Source organism: Mobula hypostoma, chromosome 6 (assembly GCF_963921235.1).
Source record: "Mobula hypostoma chromosome 6, sMobHyp1.1, whole genome shotgun sequence".
Classification (NCBI taxonomy): Eukaryota; Metazoa; Chordata; class Chondrichthyes; order Myliobatiformes; family Myliobatidae; genus Mobula; species Mobula hypostoma.
In genome coordinates this window covers 163,498,348-163,517,604 of record NC_086102.1, presented here as the reverse complement: position 1 = coordinate 163,517,604, position 19,257 = coordinate 163,498,348, and the positions used below count along the sequence as shown (strand labels likewise).

The window sequence follows — 19,257 nt, the reverse complement described above, 5'->3', positions numbered from 1 at the left end:
AGATATGATTTAAATCATCCCTTGTACAAATCTTTTTTGGGGTGTTTTCAATTCATTCATTGTTTAAAATACAGCCATCTGCAGAAAACTCTCCGACACACCCTACGTGAACTCCAAACTCTCCAAACCACTCCAGAAAAAAAAGTATTTCTGTACTAATAGAATTTCGAAGGTTTAACGTTTTATTCATGTTGCTTTGCGTTTTAATTTCGCGTCCCTTTGCAGTTTTGTGGATACTAGGAGTTGCGTCTGAGAAATGGGCGCTTAGCCGTTTAGCTACTAACGGGCTCTTGTGTATATTTTTCCCCCGTAAAATTATTTCGAAGCATGAGTCCAGAAACAACTAGGTGATCTACCTTCAACCTATCTGAACCCGCGGAAAGCACGAAGCAAAGGGGAAAAGGTGGATACCAAATATCTACCAGACATGTTCTCACCTAATGAATTTGGTGTGTAACACTGTGACATTAGGTGCCGAGCTCCCTCGCTACCGGCGAGGAGAACCACTACGGATCCACGGGATTCAAGCCTTTTTTCACTTTTCATGGGCATTAAATATATTTGCACAGAACAAGGCCATTTTATCGATTTAGCCTAATATGTTGTGGATACTGGGGAGGTGTTATTTAATTTAATTTTTTCTCTCTCCTACAATGGAAGCCGGAGGAGCGTAATGAAATATCCCAATAGGTACTAGAAATGGAGGGTCGATATAAAACACAATAGCTCCACATACTGATAATCAACTTCATCTTTCTCACCTGTGTAGAAGGCACTACCGGAACTTTTATTGTAATTTGTCACTATATTTTTTTTGTTTGAATGAAAGTAGCGGCCAGGGACCAGATTTTAACTCAGTGGCCAAACGTGCTTCAGATTCCCTATTCTTGTTTCCTGCTCTTAACCCGGCCAAATAGAAAGGGCTCAGGAAATCATGTCAAAGCAAAATCCGGAAGCCGTCTGATTCACAATTACCAAGATTGGGAAATGTGGATCATATACGCTTCATTCTTTGCAGGAGTTACTTTCGCTAAAGAAAAAAAACTTATACCCGGCGTAGTGAAAACAAAAGGACCAAAAGCTCCTAGATTATCAAATTGCGGGGGTTTGGTTGCTGTGGTGTGAAGTGTCCGCTGTCAAAGGAGTTGATTCCCTTCATGTTTACGTTGTAGCTGCACTTCCGCCTGCATAGTTGGTTAGAATGTTCGTTGCGATGCTCGTGATATAACAAATAGCTGTAGCAAAGAACTCGTTAAAGGAAACATGGCGCTTGCGAGCTGTACTTGCGAAATCCGCAAGGAATTGCAGCGAATTCCTTTTTGTTTGAAGAAAATTTACAACTTTGTAATGGACCTTTTACGAGGGAGTCGGCGCTCCCATTGGCTAGTTTTGGTCATGTGAATCAAGTAACTGCGTTCATGGCCTTTTCATGATTTCCCTTGTGAATATTTCACTGCATTCCGCTGCTAACTCGTCTCAAACCGTCTTTTCTGTCAGTATCTCCCCTTGACTGCTTTTGTCGTTGGTATTTGGCGCCAGCTGCTTGGGAAAAAAGGGAGACTTTCCGCTCTATTCGCGGCGTTCAATCCTTTTCTGTATAACTATGAGGAAGTCATTCGACTCATGCTGGGATTTAGCAATCTGATCTCTCTCACAGACCTGTGACGTCTGCTTACAGTCTTTCATTTACCCTTCAATTCGCTTTACCTATTTTAAGTTATTTTGATCATCGAAACTGTACAAATGGAATACAAAATCCACCTGGTTCCTCGTCTGGGGCAGCGTCATGAAACCGGTAAGTCTTTTGCTTTTGCTTGGCCGGCTGGTGCAGATAGCGGTGTTGTAATGGGAGGCAACGACGTTGTCTTCGCTGGTTGAGTTCTAGGCAGCTGTTTGGAAGATCGAGGAAAGCTCGACATAAATTAATAAATACAAGACTGATTTTCAAACTGCGTAGTCTAATCAGGTCCAGGTGGTCGACCGAGTACAAACGGTGGCTGTGCGGCAGATTAATTAAATCTTTATTTTCCGCGATGAGACTGAGAGTTGCGTTTCTTGCCTAGCTTTCAGATGATACCCTTGCTATAGGACAGCTGACATTTGTTGGGATTGGGCGAATTTCCCTGTTCAATTAAGTATTATTTGAAAAACAATACGCGTGTTACTTTTATTATTCATGGTTCTATTTTGTTAATTTGCTGGACGGCTGTCCAATGAACTGCTGTAGTGATTGGCGGCTTCAATATGTTTTTGCTGATCGGTGGAAATCCGTGTTATATTCTACCTTGCAGCCGAGGGTAGGAAGGTTGGTCTGTTTTGTTCTGTCAAATAAAAAGTTGGAACAATGAGTGATGGGCTTGTGTTAATGATCCTAATAAGTCTGTGCAGCAATCACTGGGTTTAGAAACATCAAGAGCTATGGGATTCTGGGGGGGGGGCAAGAAATGTTTAGCTAACATTTTAATGATATTTTACCACGTGATAGTACTTTGCGCAAATAAGCCGTGCTCTTACAGTAATTTTCCAGCGGTCAACATCAGACATGCTTTCAATATGTTAATGACAAATAAAGGGTCATAGATATTTCTAATATTTTGTGGCTGGGCAAATAACGTCGGTCTGTACGTTTGGAGAATTGTTTTCTGAACATAAGACTCCGAGTTGTGATTGTTCACACATTTGTATTGCATACAAAAACAAGTATTTCTTTATTCTGAGAAATGTTTCTGTTTTGATATAAACAGTTGCAACTTCGTGTTAGTAACTTCATAATAAACACAAGGAATTTAAAAAAACATTGCAATCTTTTATTCTGTTCTAATTTCTCAATATTCATTGCAAGTCTCCTTAAGAAATGCGCACAGCATAGGGCCGTGTTATTATAAGAAAAAAAATGTAAAATGAATATTTTTATGATTTTTTTCTTAGCCAGGTATTTGAATTTCCGCTGATTAAATATTCGGAAAGAATTATTCATCATTTGCCTGCAGTTTAAAACTTCTTTCTGAGTCAAAGATGTAGGAACAAGTTTTAAACTGCAGGCACTTGTTAGACAACGTTATTTGACTATGAAATGATTTATCTTTCAGATTCCAAATTATTTATAGGAACTGAATCTTTAAAAAAAAAACAGCTTGATCCATGCAGCATATAATTACATTGACATTAATTTTCCGTTGGCCATTGGTATTAGTTAGCCAAGGATTTTTTTAATTGCAAATGACAAATAATTTTTTCTAAAAACTTTTCTCCTTTTCTATCTGCGTCTGTTGGACAGATATATTGTTGAAATGAAACTCTGGCCACTAGCAATTAGGTCACAATACATTACTGAAACCAAATAAACGTTTGTGACGTTGTGACTACTATTTTATCGCGGCATAAATATTTAAGTGTTTCTAATTGTCTACTTCAAGCACATTTGCCTTGGGAAAATTGCTGGTTAAATTATGTCAGATCGCGACAGTGAAGTGCACCCTATTTTGCTTTATGGAGAAAGCATCTTGATCATCAGGCAGTTATTGATTTTAATAATTTTCCGCAGTGTTTTTCATATAATTTTCAAGATATCCGCGATCGCTATAATTTGTGGGACAAGGAAAACAATCTTATGTAGCAATTATTAATTAAGATATTTTATCTCAGTTTAAAAGTGAGCATATTAAATATTTGTTAGACTTTTCTCGTTAAACTAAATCTGTTTTGCATTAAGAATACGCTGTCAGCTTTTAGATTAGAGTGAATGACTTATTGGTGTTTCCTCCTTGCTTTCTTCCTAATGAGACAAAATTAGGGAAAATAAAACTCTTGGACAAAAAAAGTAAATCTTCAAAATAAATATAATTGCCAAGTTCGTCTTTCCAAATCATAATCCCACCTACGATTTTAAGGTAGGACTACTTAATTTATTTTTTCAAGGCACTCCAGCAAAGGCTTCTGTGATACCTAAGTAAATATGGATATCGTATTGTGTGGCGGGGGGTTAGTGAGTGAGAGATGGATAGAGAGAAGGGAGAACAGAGGGAGACAGAAGGAGAAAGATAGGGAAAGAGAGAAGGAGGGAGGGAAGCAGAGAGAGAGAAGGGAGAGGAGAGAGAGGCAGAAGGAGAGAGATAGCGAAAGAGAGAAGGAGGGAGGGAAGGGTGGGGAGAGAGACAGAGAGTTTAGTTAATGCCCATTGTATACAGAATCTTGAAGCCGAAGGGCTTTACTTAGGATGCACTTCTATTACAGATGGTCAATGCTTACATGTAATTATCAATTTCAATGCAACATACAAAATTTATTTTAATGGAAAAATTTTCAGTTCATTTGTGACTAAAGATAATCTGACTCTGCACAAAGCCGAGAACCTTTTAATTCATAATGCTCCTTTTCATTTTTAATGTACAATATATAATTGTAAGTGTAAACAACTCCTAGTACGCATCCCGTACATTTAATCTGGTGTATAACTGGAATTAATTCAACGCGATCCTAGAATTGCTCACTCTTTACAGGACTGACAAACGAATTTCCAGATCGCGATCTTCTCCCAAATTTATTACAAGGCCCAACGCGCTGTAAAGGGGAAAATCAACAAAAATAATTAATATGCGGTGCGCCAACTGGTTTCTTTCTTCTATTGTATATGAACGGGGCTTACAATCAGGTCTAGTGGAAGGTTTAGTTACAGGCTATTCTGCGTCAAAGGATGATCGGTCGTCTGGATTTCATTTTAATTTAGCTTTACGCAGAACTGGAAACTCTGTTTTTACTCAACGTTTTTTTTTAAAGAACAGTGCAAGAAAAATATAATTTCTTCCATCGATTGTCAGGCGGCGGCTGCAAGGCCATATTTACCAGAGCTAGACGGTTGGATTATAGCAATTACGATTTTAGCCCATAATTATATGTATAAAAACTCACGAATCAACATTCCCCGCCGATAAATGAAACCGAATGTTATGCTATGACATATAATCTAAAATATCCGTTAAAATACTTTATCTTCCCTTTAAACTTAATTCATCTCAAGTTATAAATTGCTCGTCTCTTTACTGTCATTGTTACGTTTCGAACACCTTCAATCCGGGCCGCCGCCGGTACTCCTGGGAAACCATAATCCTTCCAATAATTCGGAGATCTGTGCAGTTTCAGACAATGGACGGTGGGCCCAGCTCCCGACCGTCTATTACTTCTTGCCTCCAGACATGAGTTATTTTACAGTATTTTAGCTCTATTATTTTAAGTACCCGCAGTACTTCTAAGGCAGAGGAGCACTGACAGCCTGATTTGCCCACACTACAAGACAATCGTATAAACACTGTAAATATATTTCTTACACGTCCTATAAATCAAACTCTGTTCCAAACTAAAATCACGCGCGCGCGCGCTCGTGTGTGTGATGGTGCAGTGGCCAAATAAACTAGGGATGTATTTAATTAATTCAATTGGTAGCACCCTAATTTAACCCCTAAAAAAAAGCACCCAAGCAGCAGATAGCTGAAACCCACGTGCGTTACGTAGCACTGAGACAATGGGCGGATCTTTGCCAAATTCTTCAGACTCAGATGAATGCAGTCATCGTTTTGACATCGTTTCATTACCTTTATTAGTTGTGCCGTTCCGGATCACAACCAAACATTTATAATTCGACTATTAATCAAACAGGAAAAGGCAAACGCTGTTTTAAAGTTTTATATTTATTGCTTTCGTGGTTTCCCTGCATTTGTGGCCAACAGGAATCCATTCGATATGTCCCTAACTGTTGCACCGCTAAATGCGAAGGAAGACAACGGACCGAAAGTGCTGTCCTTGTAATTTGCACCATTCGTTTCTGAAATCTTACCATATCAGTCTTGGAATTGCCAAACTACGGATATCGATCAGATCTAAAAGAAATATTCTGACCTACCATAGCTTATAATTCAGGGGAAACCACCGTGCATTTGGATTGTACAAAGGGGAAAAAGTCTACAACGCACTTGGCCTTAGTTTTACGGTGGCGGTGGTTCTGTCGTGGTTGGCCTAGACATAACGAGTCACAAAATAAAATAGTATATAACATAATATAGATTCTTAATCATTTTTATTTCTTTTACCAAGGTCTGATGAAAGCAGAACGCAAGTACTAACTAAAGTCTGGACTCTAGTGTCCAAAATATACTAAAAGATTGATCACGTGCATGTAAATTTAAAAAGCTAACTGCAAACTTTGTGAAATCGTTTTTCTCCCCCTGTAAAGATATCTGATTATTGGGTAAGCAATCTAAGTTCAGTTTTCTACGAAGGTAACACTGCGGTATTTGTGAGCGTTAGTGATGTGCACAATGTGTATAAATGTGAATCGTACATTCGATTCAGGTCATTACCTGACATCATAATTTCTCCGATACCCTTTAACACCAATAAGAATCGCGCAGTAATAAATATTACTGAAAATATTTAGGAATGCGTCCTATCAAGCTCTTCGTCGTGAATCTATTTACAGTGAACATCAGATTTTGAGGTCAAGTACATTGTTAATACAAATAAAAGCGTTCTAATTCAACACACGTATTCTAAATGAAAAGGTGTGTCTTACACAATAAAACATGTTAAATTATTTGGAAGCAATTTTATGGATTAACATTATCGCATGAAATTTTGAGTCTCAGTTTATAGTAACTTGGCCATTTTAAGTAAACGCATGCACACATTTTGTATTTATATAAAAGTTTTGCGTTTGCTCACCTATACGTGCCTCTGATGTATAAGTGATAATTTCAGAGAGCAGAAAGAAAATTTCATCGCTAACGACAATCTAAATAGTGAACCATTTTAAAAGCTGAAACCATTCCGCAAAATACACATCAGTATCTTTCAAATTCGCTTGATCGATATGAGCCTGGCTTTCTCTCTGTTTATCAGAAGGAGGCGCTGTAGGACAAGGCTCGCTAAATCATGGCACGCATTCTCACTGCATGAATTACCCCCAGGGTCAGGCACAAGAATTTACGACTGGTCAACAAAAGCACGTGATCTAAACTTATGTCCCATATTTGGTTGCATACGTAGGAGGCAGAGAAATGACATGTGCCTTTTATTTCCATATTTCATTATATATCGCTCGTTCTGGCGGCGAATAAACGTCTAAGAACCACAAATCAATCCCCTAAAAGGCAGATGAGTTCCTACTTCTTAAACTCTTTCTCAGGTCGCTACCAAAATGGCCACAATTATCAGTTGCAGAGTTATGGGAATGCCTCGTCTGTGGGCGAGCATTTTAGAGAGTCGACGATGCTTTCCGCCAGGTATGGCTATGATTACACTGGGATAGACCTCAGCATGACTCGTTCTAACTCAAATCTTCGTGGAGACAGTGAAAGGTCTGCTAACTACATGCAGACAGCCAGTAACACCTTTCATAGTTCATCTGGTGCGAGAACTAAGTCTCCTGATGCTGCGTTCTGCTCAGGATCTTTAATAAGCCCAACTAACAGTACTGTTAAAACGGGGACTACAGTCACAGGGCCAAGTCATTCATACCGCTGTGGTCAGGACACATCACCGTTAACCGATGAGCATCTTAAGGAAACGAACAGCCCCAAACCAGAAAGTGGGCAACTAGACAAGGATTCCGCACAGCAGATGCAGATATACCCATGGATGAAAAAACTTCACCTTAACCAAGGTACGCTCAAAGCCGCCATTCTACCTTTTCCCGTGCGTTTAAATTTTGATTGAAGTTTTTTTTAGATTGAGAAACAAAGTAACTTAATAAAAATGAATAAAGAATGATACTTGTAAAAGTCTTAACAGTTTGAATGAAATCCCAGTACAAGCTGTTGCTTTGAACAGTTACAGCAATTGTGTCAAGAACTGCAGCATTTGTGCATCAGTGATTTCCGTTAAAATTTAAATAATTTACATACTCCAATATACAGATCCCAAACTAATTTTGTTCTGCACTTATTTGTCTGAAACTGTATAATTTAATATAATTTAGTAATCTAATGCGTATAATAATTCGTCTTTAACTTTCTATTAAGAAGGCTTAAGTGGACCAGAAGGGAAACGAACGAGGACAGCTTATACCCGCTATCAAACCCTGGAACTGGAGAAAGAATTCCATTATAACAGATACCTTACACGACGCCGGCGGATAGAAATCGCTCACGCTCTGTGTCTGACTGAGAGACAAATTAAAATATGGTTCCAAAACAGAAGAATGAAATGGAAAAGGGATAATAAATTGAAGAGCATCAATATCAGCCCTCCAGGAGGGCCTTAGCTAGTTACACCTAACTGGCTGTAATATTACTGTCCTTTCGTTGCAATGGGAATGGTTGTTTGGGCACATAAAATACTATGAGATACATTAATTAATATCGTGTAGGTTCAAAATCTTGTCATCAATACACTTCATCAGTTGTCATCTACAGATGTTAAATTTTTTCTAAATATATATATTTATAATATCTATGCCTAATTCAGATAACAAGAAAGAACAATAAAGGGGTCAGCCGGCATAAGGCAGCCAAGCAAACCGTTTACCTCCGAGAGCAGAATGAAGTTGTTTTCTGTGTCCGGTTGCTGAACAAACCAATCTTCTACCGGTTGATAGCTTCGTTAAAGCTATAATTTGATCATGTTTTGTAAAGTTAGATAAATATTGTTGCTTTCATCTTTTTTTTACATCAAAAGTGATTTTTTTTTTAATCAGTGCTGGGTATCGTGGCTGTGATCCCAGGTATATCTTGTGGTGTATATTCTGTACATACATAATGTTTAAATGTCTGACTTTGTGCTAAATAAATGAAATGAATGGTGTTTTGTCTACAACATTGAAATAAACCCAGTTTTACCAATGAACATTCTCACCTATTGTTTGCAGCTCCGTACGTGTACAGAACTCCTGGCAACAGGCCACTTGTAAAAGAACCAAAGTCACCCTCTGCACTTCGCTTCTATTCATTCGACCTAATTCTTCCAAAGGTTCTAGATCTGCGCTCGCCTTGATTGTTTTCTGTCGCATATTGTTTATGTCAAGAATTCTTGGTGGAGCTGATACCTATTTGATATTCTGTTTTTTTTGTTTAAGGGAACATGCCTTCGTTCACAAACTCTGCATCTTGATTCCAGGCGGGTTGATTTACAAAAAAAAAGTTTGCTAAACTGTCGTCTAGTGGTGGAACAATATACGTTGGTTTTCTAATAATTGGTGGCTATTAACATTAAATATTCGGAAAATGTATAAAATCTATTGTTGGGACCTAGCTTTGGGAAGCAGGGAGTTCTCGATTAGTTTCATTGCACTGATTCATTCAGCAGAAGAAACTACAATGGGGAGTTAAACTCGAAAGCAGGAAGAAATAGTAGATGATTGAAGCAATCGAAATAGGAAACCGCTGTCATAGGAAACTCTTAATGTCAAAAAAGCAATTCTTGTTTGCGTTCTTAATCGACCCAGCTTTATTTCACTGTAGCTCACAAGCTCACACTGTATTTACACTTACCAAATCTAATAGATCGCCGTGGCTGCCTAGGAAATGCCCAAATTGCGCCTTAAAATAAAGAAAACTTATTCTCCAGGGCACTCGTCCTCTGTGTACTCAGATATATAGCTTTATATTACTGGGAGAGCATTTCAATGAACATGGCTGTCTTTAGTGAAAAGAAGTTTTAAAGTTTAAGGGTTATTTATATGGACGCCACAGAGCCAGGTCCTGACTGGTTGTACAGGGGCACGTGACGCCATTAAACTTTGTTTTATGGTTAGGGGAGTTGACAAGCCAAAATATAATTCACATCATATATTAGGTTAAGAGCAGACAAGTGCAGATGGTTAGTGTTTTCGAGAAGGTCTGTGGAAAGTGACACCAAGAAGCTGGCTGTCCTGTTTCGCCGTTATGCACTGCAAGTGTCCAAGTGGTTTCTACCTTTGCGCTGGAAAAGCAGCAAGTAAGTTCTTTCTAGTCGGTAACAGGGCTGGTGGGCGCGTGACACCTGATGTCATGCGAGCCTCTCAGGCGCATGTACTGTTTCTTGGTTAGGCAAAACCTGTAGTCCAACGTGCGTTCAGTTTCAACAGCCGTCCGCAATGCAGGCTGTACGTAGTGAATAAGTACGAAATTAATATTGCTGTGAACTAAACAAATTAATATTACATATGATATACTATTTCAATTACAGTTATAAATTGATGAATGAAGTTTGTCACGATAACTTAAGCATCCCGTTAAAGAAAAAAAATGAAACAAACATGAGCATATTATAACCAAATTGGAGTAAAATTCTTTACTAAATTACAAATATTTCATGGTGCTGAATAACGTTCATTACAGTAAGAAAATAGTGAGTACTTCCTGATTGTGGTAGGATTTTTTTTAGTAGAAATTTGTGGGGTATTGATATACACCGAATGCCAAATACTTCCTTTTTATCTGCGAAGCTGTCTAAAATATACCTGGGAGATAGGAAATATTTTTTTAAAAAGCGTTATACAAACAAATGTTGGTAACCTTTATTGAGACCCATTTTAATCTGCTGGTATTGTTTCACATTGTTAAATAATCTCATTGGTTGTAGATGCCAGGATTTTATTCACTGTCCCGAGGGTTTTGTAATCGATCACATTCGTTGCAATTTGCATAAGAAATATAGAACAATGACGAACAAGGTGCTGCTCGTGTATTAAGTAGTGAGCAGTCACATTTTACAATTACCTTCCGAAAACAAACATCCTAATTTTTTTAAGTTGCTGTAAAGCGTTCCCAGCAAATAGAGCAATGTTATTTGATTCTCGTGTTCCTGTTTACTGCTACAATTTGACATTATAAAGATAAAGAGGGAAGCTGTTGAAATCATACACTATATAAATCGGGATCCAGCTCCCCCCCCACCCCCCACCATCCAACACCCACCACCCAACACCAACTCCCCCAGATTCACATAACTAAAAGGAGAATAAACACCAAATATCACTCGAAATATATATAGTTCTAAGACCTGAAATGAAAACTGCCCGCATGGAGAACTGAAAAAAAAGTGTTGCGCGGTAGATTAGGTTTTCCAAAAATAAAATTTGGTCTGTTAGTACTCCTTTAACCTCCTTTAGTGGTAAATTCTAAAGCTGTGCTTTAACACAAAAACAACAGAAATAAATATTTTTAAATTCTTAGAGGTTAATGGGGTAGATAATCAAAACGCATGAAAGCTTTGTATGCTCTAGGTATTCAACGTCACTTGCACTGACAAAATAGCGATAAGAACACATGAAGAAAACATTTTTAATGGGCGAATTATAGCGGAAGGATGATATTATATATTATCCCATGGTCATTAAAAATAGATGCTTTATTTGAGTATAGCTTCTTTTGCGATGAAGATTAAATAATCATCTTCCAATTGAAGAGCGAACAGAAAGGATACATCAAACAATGCTAACGATTACAATCATATAACTGAATTGGTGAAATAATACTCTATGTGAACTATGCCTTATTTTCTGCTTAGAGTTAACTGAAGGAAGCAAAATGGCATGAGCAGACCAATTAGCACGACAAAGCATAAATTATCGAATTTCTATTTTCAATCCTGTATTTTAAAAACGCGGGATCGTAACTCCACATATATTGTGATCACAATGACTATTTCTGACTTTGCAAGGAAAATATGCATCACGCTCCGGCCTTGGTAATAGTTCAGTTGCTCTAATACTCACTAAGATTAGAACATCCACCAATGCTCATATTTTGCATTGGATGCTACCTTATTTGATTTACTTAGCTAATGTTGTTTTGCTTTTTTTGCAGACGTGACAGAATGGAGGGAGCACCGCAGTAAGTAGCAAAGAATTATTTGTTAATAATGTAGCGAAAAGCTGGAAACGGTTGGCTGTTTTGGATGTGAATTTTGTGGAGGATATAGCTGTTGTTGTATTGTTAGTCTGAAAGGACTGGTACCTTGGATTCTGAAATGATTCTCGTAATAATTGTTATGAACAGTTACATTCTTTTGTGATATTCTATTTGTGATAACGATGTTTGAGACATCTTGTAATTACATTTTATTTCCGTGGAAGGGGCGGAATTGTTGTACAGAGCGCGTTTAAAAGTTGATTATGTTTAAATCTAATTACCTATGACAGTATGGTACCGAAGCAGATTTAGCTGGGTTGTTATTATGAACTGGCACTGCGGCACAGCGCCTCCCAGTGCAAGGCTGCATTTTTAAAAGGTCATTTGGAGGAAAGTTATTGTTCCGGTTTCAACATCTGCAAAAACGATTTGGCAAATGACGTGGTAATAATTATAGTAGATGTTTAAAGTTTACCCTTAATGAGCTAACAAAGGCGTGTAGGCTAAATCAGATATTAAATATCCCCTGATATCATAGGCATCGTGTGCATGTAGGCCAAACATGAGGCCTTGTGCTTACGAGAATTTTAGATAAAGTATTCGTTTAACGAAAAATTTGTACTTCTCTTCTTGAATTATCTCTTCGCCGGCGTACCTTTGTAAAATATCGCGGACGGGTTGTACAGGTTGGCCAGGTCGTTGGGAGAATAATTATTAATTAACGACTCAGTGTTTATGCAATTCTACTTTCTAAAATAGGGATGTGATCCTGTACCTCTTATAGTTTGCTAACGCAGGAACAGATCATGGGGATAATTTGACCCGATCACTATAATATTATATATTTAAGAAAAAAAAATGGAATCAGCGTTCGTACAACAAAAAAAAACCTGAGTGCTTTACTCGTTAAATTAGACAGATTTGGTTCTTATCTTGGACTATATAACATCCAGTTGAATTACAATTTGGTCATCACAAAACAATAAGACAAATATTCAAATTCTGCCGGATAATGTATCTTTTCACCTTGGGTATTCACTCGGATATTCATAACTTCTACCAAGATATCAAATCCAGATTTTACAGAATCTAACTGATCCACATGCGAAAGTGTACACAACCACTCTCCAACTAAAAGCATAGTTTAATCACCAGATAAACGTTGAGCAACGACTCACTTTAAATAGGTCCAAATAATGTTTAACGGGGATTCGCAAAGCAACGGCCCAGCGCCATGGATCCATCGTTTCAGCACTAGTTTTACAACGTGAATCTTTAGGCGTTGATAAATAATCAAGGACAATTGATGCTGAAAAGGAAAACAGTCTTGCTTATGCTGAACCGGCTTCGGCAAGAAAATGGCTTTCTGGGTCAGTAGAAAGGTGAACTTTTTAAAAATTCAATTTTGTTTTTAAAATCGTTGTACTTATACATAGGAAAACTCTTAGCAGGCTGTTGACAATAATAGCTTTCATTGAACCGCTGAATCTATAAATAAATATAGGGTTCACTTCCCAAACACTTACTTTGCATTGACATTCTCTAGGTCAAAATCTGCTAGATCAAAAGTCGCAGCACTTGTGTGGGCAGTTAAAAAAAGAGGTGAATTTTAATCGGGTTTGTTCATCAATAACTCTTTGGCATTGACCTGTCTGAACGAGTCGAGCAGTAAGGTGAAATGCAGGTCACAGCGTCTAACAAATATTAAAATGTGCGGCACCAATCAGCTTCACAAAGTGCGATAATTTGAACTGTAAAGAGATTTGGCTTTCGAATTATCGGATGATGTAATGATATCTGGTATTTTCTGTGCCAAAAGGCTTTTAAAAGCAGAATTCACTGCTGGTGCTTTCGTTGGCGCCATTGGTTGTCGAAAACTGTTTAGCTCTTTTCTTTCCTAATGCACTGGGGTAAATGAAACAAATCACAGGTAAATAAGATCAGCGACGTGATTTTTCTTTACAAAGGTAAAATAATTACAGTAATACTGAGATATTAAACAGAACCTGGAGTATTTGTGAAGGAGTTAGGCTGTTCTACCATAGAGCGTTGATAAAACGAAAAACCTTTGTTGTGCATAGAAAGAACGGAGAAATACACTAGTGAGGATACAGTTCCCAGTCAGAAAGTTCAGCTTCAGTACTGCATTGTAATTCCATACATCTCAGGGCATTTAAGAGTAACTTTGGTACTGATGAACGCTCTTATTCATTTTCGTTAGCGTGGTTTTACAATTGTTCTCGGGCTGACACTTGCGTGCCTAGCTTTTTAACTCGAAATGGAAGGACAGGATTATCGTCAGTTTAGCTGAGCAGTTGCGTCGAACAGACTCACACACTTTGAAAAGGTCATGCGTTAGATTGTAGCTAGAGTGAAAATAATAATGCAACTTTCCGATATGTTTGCAAATGATTTCAGTCTGACCCCGTGCCCTTCAGCCTTTACCACGCAACGTGGTTGCTCTACAGGCACTGTGGGGACAGCCAAGAAAGGAACCTGTAAAGAACTAGAGTTTAGAAAACACCTTGGATATATTTGAACCAAATGGAATCTGATAAACTGGCAGATCAAATTTTATATTTTTCCCTGCATGTGGCCATCCAATTGCTTTGATTTGTAGCCAGATTTTGAAGCATACTGTCGGCATATTTTTTTGATCCTACTCCCAGGAAATGAGCGAGATTAAGAATAGAACAAACAATCCCCATTTTCCTGGGATGTTCTCATTTTACCAAAGTGGAAATGAGTGGCAAACGCTTTGCAGCAAACCAATATTTGTGCTATCACGTTTAAGCTGCATTTGATTAGTTTTAGCGATTGGTTAGACCGAGCTATATTTGTTATCAAATCCTGCGGTTTGTTAGTGGTGAGTTCAAATTATTAGCATCTGGAGCAATTATTGATTCACGCTGGGGCACTTAGTTATGTGAGCTGGAGCGAATCGGTACAAACTGTTTCCTATAAAATCTTTGTGATATACGAAGGGCTCACAAAACACAGCAACAAATAGTAACTTCTGCCCTGTAAACTGTGTGCTGGAGCTGGTTTAGCACGCTGCTACCGCCGAGCGATGCAAATATAAATGTTTGCTCACACTTTTTACCAAATTTAAGGGGTTAATTTGTAATATTTTTCAATGGCTAAACAACTACATGATTTAACAAGAACTGCGCCTGATTTTAGATTCTTATTTATTAATATTACACGTCATTAACTCCTTGGGGATCGCTTTCCACTGCAGTCTTTTAAACTATTTTACTATTGTGTAATTAGTCACCGAATTTGTTTGTAACCCGTCGTCTATATATACCCTGTAGAACCGAATTTGTGTGATGTCTCGGTCACAGATTCGTTTCTAGGGGAGTATATGGTCGATGCCAACACTACGAAAATCAGCAATTTGCACTTCGTGTCTTCTACTTGTTAGACTGATTTAGTTCTAGGGGATTATTAGAATGATTTACAATAACCTGTTTTTTTAAATTTTGAACCCACTCATTAATGTTGCTTTTAAATTTCGCCGCTCAGATTTAAATGCTTCTTTCGGCTACCCCATACCAAATAAATATAATGCTCACTGCGTTGATTTTCTAACCATTATTCAGAAAGCAGTCGATTCTAAACTTCTGGGCTTATTCTCCAGAAATACATGATTATTGAAACTTAAGTATTTTTTTCTGAATACTGTCCGTTTCCATGGCGATGGCGATAAATTATCTGAAAAGACTGGCTTACAATTTTGTACCGCGTTTGACCAATTTAGGGTGCTTCCGAATAACATCGAACCGGATAACATCTTTGGTTAAAACTTAAAAACAGAATTATACACGTTGCAAATAAAGGGGTTAGAAATGCGTTACAGTGTTAGTTTTAAAGAGACAATAGGTCATAAGATGTGAGAAGAAGAAAACGAATTGTCAAGATATTAAAGCAAAAACGTTTGCTAGGGAGCAAGGTCATCAGATACAAAACTAGTTAAAACTTATATTGCACTCTACCAAATTATTGAACTTTCAGAGCGAAGTATTTTGACCTTACAATGTCCTTAAGCAACACGTGTAAAGTGTTCTACGTGATACTGAATGCCTTGCTCTGACTTTATCGGGAGTAGACCATGTTTGCCTTTGAATAACTTTGACCAAAAGACCTTCGTGCATCTGTAATGGCTGTAATTATTTTCCTCAGCTCCGTTATTCCTTTTTTTTTGGCTAACTGGATGCTTCCTTTGTCAGCCTGCGTACGTTGGATTGCCTGCCGTTTCTTCAAGTACCCTCGCTATTGTCATACTGCTCTCGGGCGAAAACAACAACAAAACATGCGAGCATGCCGAATGCCTGGTCTATCCTTGATTTATATGAAAAGCGACAAGGAATGGTCGAAAATTCTCTTTGGACAAAAGAGCAAATTACCTGAGCAATATTCGGGCGCTCAGTGAATGATCATTATTCTCTCCAATGGAAACCGCAATTATATGCATTTTCCGGAAACTGTTTCAAATACTTAGTGGCTACTGGAAAAATAATAAAGGCGGTGCAGAATTTATTTTATTTTTTAAATCAAGATTTTCTGGACGAAGTTTGTAAAATTTGTCATTAGCTGTTTCCTTATCCGGGAATCGGGTCCAGCCCAACCATTGGCTCTCACAGTCACATGGGTGACTAACTTTATTCAGTTGACAGCAAGTAGGAGGGCTTTATGGAACGGGAAAAAAGACAACTCGAGAAAAATTAGTATTTTCCACCTTCAGAAATTAATGACCATGAGTTCGTATTTGATGAACTCTAAATATGTGGATCCCAAATTTCCTCCTTGCGAGGAATACTCGCAAAATAACTACATACCTGACCACTGCTCAGAGTATTACAGCCAGCCGCAGGACACTGATTTTCAGCACCAAGGAGTCTATCCACGGTCAAACTACAGCGGCCAGTCGTACAGCTGCAGCAACGCTCGGGGCTCTCCAGTGCAGCAGAGGGGTCATGTGCAGGCACAGCCCGCTCCTCAGAACCACCTCACAGGACAGGGGGAGCCCGTTGCACCGCTCCAAGTGTCCATAGCCCGGCCTTGCAGCCAGCAGCAACACAATACAAAGAATCAAAACGGCACAGCAACCAAACAGCCAGCAGTGGTTTATCCTTGGATGAAGAAAATCCACGTTAACACGGGTAAGGTCCACTTTTTAGTTCCCCCCCAACCCCCACCCCTCCGCCATCGCCACCCCTAGCAAATATTTGTGACCCATTGGTATCGGTCTACCGTAAATAACTCCTTCAAAGGAGGATTTATGAGCGGTTTTTAAAAAGACCGGCAATTACACCCATCATAAATTTTTATTGCTGAGGAAATAGGCCGCTGGCCATGTGGCTGACTCCATGTGAAAACTCGAGTCTGAAAGTAACAGGGACATGTTATATCTCCGTTTCGCCAAGAACTTTAAAGTGATCCTTAGTAATAATAGATATTTGGACTTTTTAACAGGGGTAGTGTTAGAGGGGTGCAATGTGCAATGGGCAGCTGAACGGAAGCGGCTGACAAACTTTAGGCTCAGATTTGAATGGTTTTTGAATTGTTTTGTTTTTCAGTGAATCCTAGTTACACTGGAGGGGAACCAAAACGTTCACGAACTGCCTATACAAGGCAGCAGGTTTTAGAACTGGAAAAGGAATTCCATTTTAACAGGTATCTGACAAGACGACGTCGTATTGAAATAGCCCACACTTTATGTCTTTCCGAACGCCAGATCAAAATTTGGTTTCAGAACCGAAGGATGAAGTGGAAAAAAGATCACAAATTGCCAAACACTAAGACCAGATCGTCTAGTTCTTCTTCTGCTTCCAGCCAACAGTCACAAACTATTTCCAAGGACCAACAAACAGACCTCACAAGTTTATAGAGCAACATCTTATAAGTGGTTCTTTAAGTGTATATAATAAGACATTTCCAGGCAGAAACTGCATGTACCGATAACATGGCTTGTAGGTGCTTTCCTGTTGCTTTTTACGGCATTGAAGCGACCTTATCTTATACAGTCACCTTGTTCTTAAATGTAGGTAATGAAACAAAAAAAAATGGTAAAGTTATCTTAGCTCTAATAGAAACGATTGCGACTCTAATAAATGGGTGTTCTTACCATACAACACACCTTAGTAACCTTAATAAGTCCAGGGTACTAAGACATGAAGACATGGTGAGGTATATGGTCCAGGAAGGTACATGTATAGTCTGCTAGCATGAATTTGAAAGGCTGCGAAGCTTGCTCATGGTCCTTTTTTATTTTATATAAGGCTCAGCGATTTGTTGTGGTAATTTCTTATTTCCACGGCTATTTTGCTCGTAATGTGTATTTTTGCGATTCCATTTCTTTGTGTATATTGTGTTGATATTCGAGATTTATAGTGATCAGGAATTAGACAGTGTTTTGTGGTTTCTTTATTTAAAATAAGAGAATGGTATTTGTATTGTGCTGCTGAATGGATTATTGTTACAGTGCAAGATTGCATACATTTTTATGTTCAAGAATGATACCAAAATTCGTACGCACTACTAAAGTTCGAAAATAAATTAGTAGTAACAAGCTGAATCGCGTGAGTAGTTTTCCTTTTGGTATCTGTTTATATGTTTTTGTATATGACTGCAGCTAGTGTTGCGACGCTGTCGTGAACAAATGCCACGAAAAGAGACCTTCCATATCCCTTTCTGTAAGAATGCAAAGGGCCCCCCCGCAAAAAAACCGGTGATCAATATCAAATACCCACTGCAACAACCGATGTTGTCTCATGTAAAGATTTCTGACAGAGAAATGTGTTTAGTGGAATATTGCAGTACTTTGTGTTCAGGGCGCTTGTTAAACTCAGTTTCTCGGTTTGTTGGTTGATAAATGAGTAAGCTGGTTACACCAATCTGTGAACGTTTAGTATTACAAGTGGGAATGTGTTTCCTTTCATTTTTTTTCCAGAACGGATGAGCGAACAACAATACGACAAGGTACACAATTTAGAAACAGAAAACGGGTCTGCACAAAAGATATTTTGTTTCGTAAAGAACCCTGTTCATTTTTCCAATCTATTAATCTGCAGAGGCATATGGGTGGTTGATTTAGTGGGGCAGAGACAATAGTCGAGAATCTCTTCAGTTAGGTAATTTACACCTAAACACAAATTGTTGAATATTCTTGTTTCTGTTTGTTAGACGGAAGCTAATGTTATGAAACGAGCTAGAACTTCCTGAAATATACGGTTCTCTGTCCCGTGCCAACATTCTCACGATATCAATCAGAGGCAGGCCGGGCTGCAATCAAGATTTCGCACTTAGTTCCTTTATGTAATGCTCTAAAACAGCCATTCATAGCATGATATCCAGATGCTTTAAACAGAATAAACTCTCCGCTGTTCTAAGAAGGCTCAGTAGATACTTTGATATACCTACTTGCTGCTTC

General features: G+C 38.4%; 3 protein-coding genes and 1 long non-coding RNA gene across 9 annotated transcripts in view; 3 read left to right on the top strand and 1 right to left on the bottom strand.

The window, feature by feature from the left end:
* The first annotated feature begins 1,672 nt into the window (after positions 1–1,672).
* Positions 1,673–19,257, top strand: part of hoxd3a (homeobox D3a) — a 36,040-nt gene continuing 18,455 nt past the window's right edge. The window contains exons 1-2 of one of the 3 annotated variants that reach the window (XM_063052110.1): positions 1,769–1,795; positions 11,778–11,804. The gene's annotated coding sequence lies outside the window, so the exon portion shown is untranslated. Of the gene's footprint in view, positions 1,796–9,831; positions 9,925–11,777; positions 11,805–19,257 lie in introns of those variants that run through there. The other 2 variants (XM_063052112.1, XM_063052111.1) reach the window with 2 other exon arrangements.
* hoxd4a (homeobox D4a) lies at positions 1,682–18,511 on the top strand. 3 transcript variants are annotated; one of them, XM_063052122.1, is made up of 4 exons: positions 1,682–1,795; positions 11,778–11,804; positions 16,055–16,987; positions 17,405–18,511. In XM_063052122.1, exons 3-4 carry the CDS (start codon positions 16,576–16,578, stop codon positions 17,713–17,715), a joined length of 723 nt encoding a protein of 240 aa, XP_062908192.1. In that variant the 5' UTR covers positions 1,682–1,795; positions 11,778–11,804; positions 16,055–16,575; the 3' UTR covers positions 17,716–18,511. The 3 variants fall into 3 exon arrangements, with proteins under 3 accessions (XP_062908192.1, XP_062908194.1, XP_062908193.1); XM_063052124.1 differs by lacking the exon at positions 1,682–1,795 and adding an exon at positions 9,848–9,924; XM_063052123.1 differs by lacking the exons at positions 1,682–1,795; positions 11,778–11,804 and having other exon boundaries at positions 15,215–16,987.
* LOC134348564 (uncharacterized) lies at positions 4,228–9,619 on the bottom strand. The gene is made up of 3 exons (XR_010018446.1): positions 9,480–9,619; positions 8,518–8,598; positions 4,228–4,560 (listed from the first exon to the last, which is right to left on the bottom strand). It is a non-coding gene; the product is annotated as an uncharacterized LOC134348564 (long non-coding RNA).
* LOC134348558 (homeobox protein Hox-D5) lies at positions 7,110–8,812 on the top strand. Of its 2 annotated transcripts, none has more exons than XM_063052119.1 (2): positions 7,110–7,654; positions 8,016–8,812. In XM_063052119.1, exons 1-2 carry the CDS (start codon positions 7,147–7,149, stop codon positions 8,252–8,254), a joined length of 747 nt encoding a protein of 248 aa, XP_062908189.1. In that variant the 5' UTR covers positions 7,110–7,146; the 3' UTR covers positions 8,255–8,812. The 2 variants fall into 2 exon arrangements, with proteins under 2 accessions (XP_062908189.1, XP_062908188.1); XM_063052118.1 differs by having other exon boundaries at positions 8,013–8,812.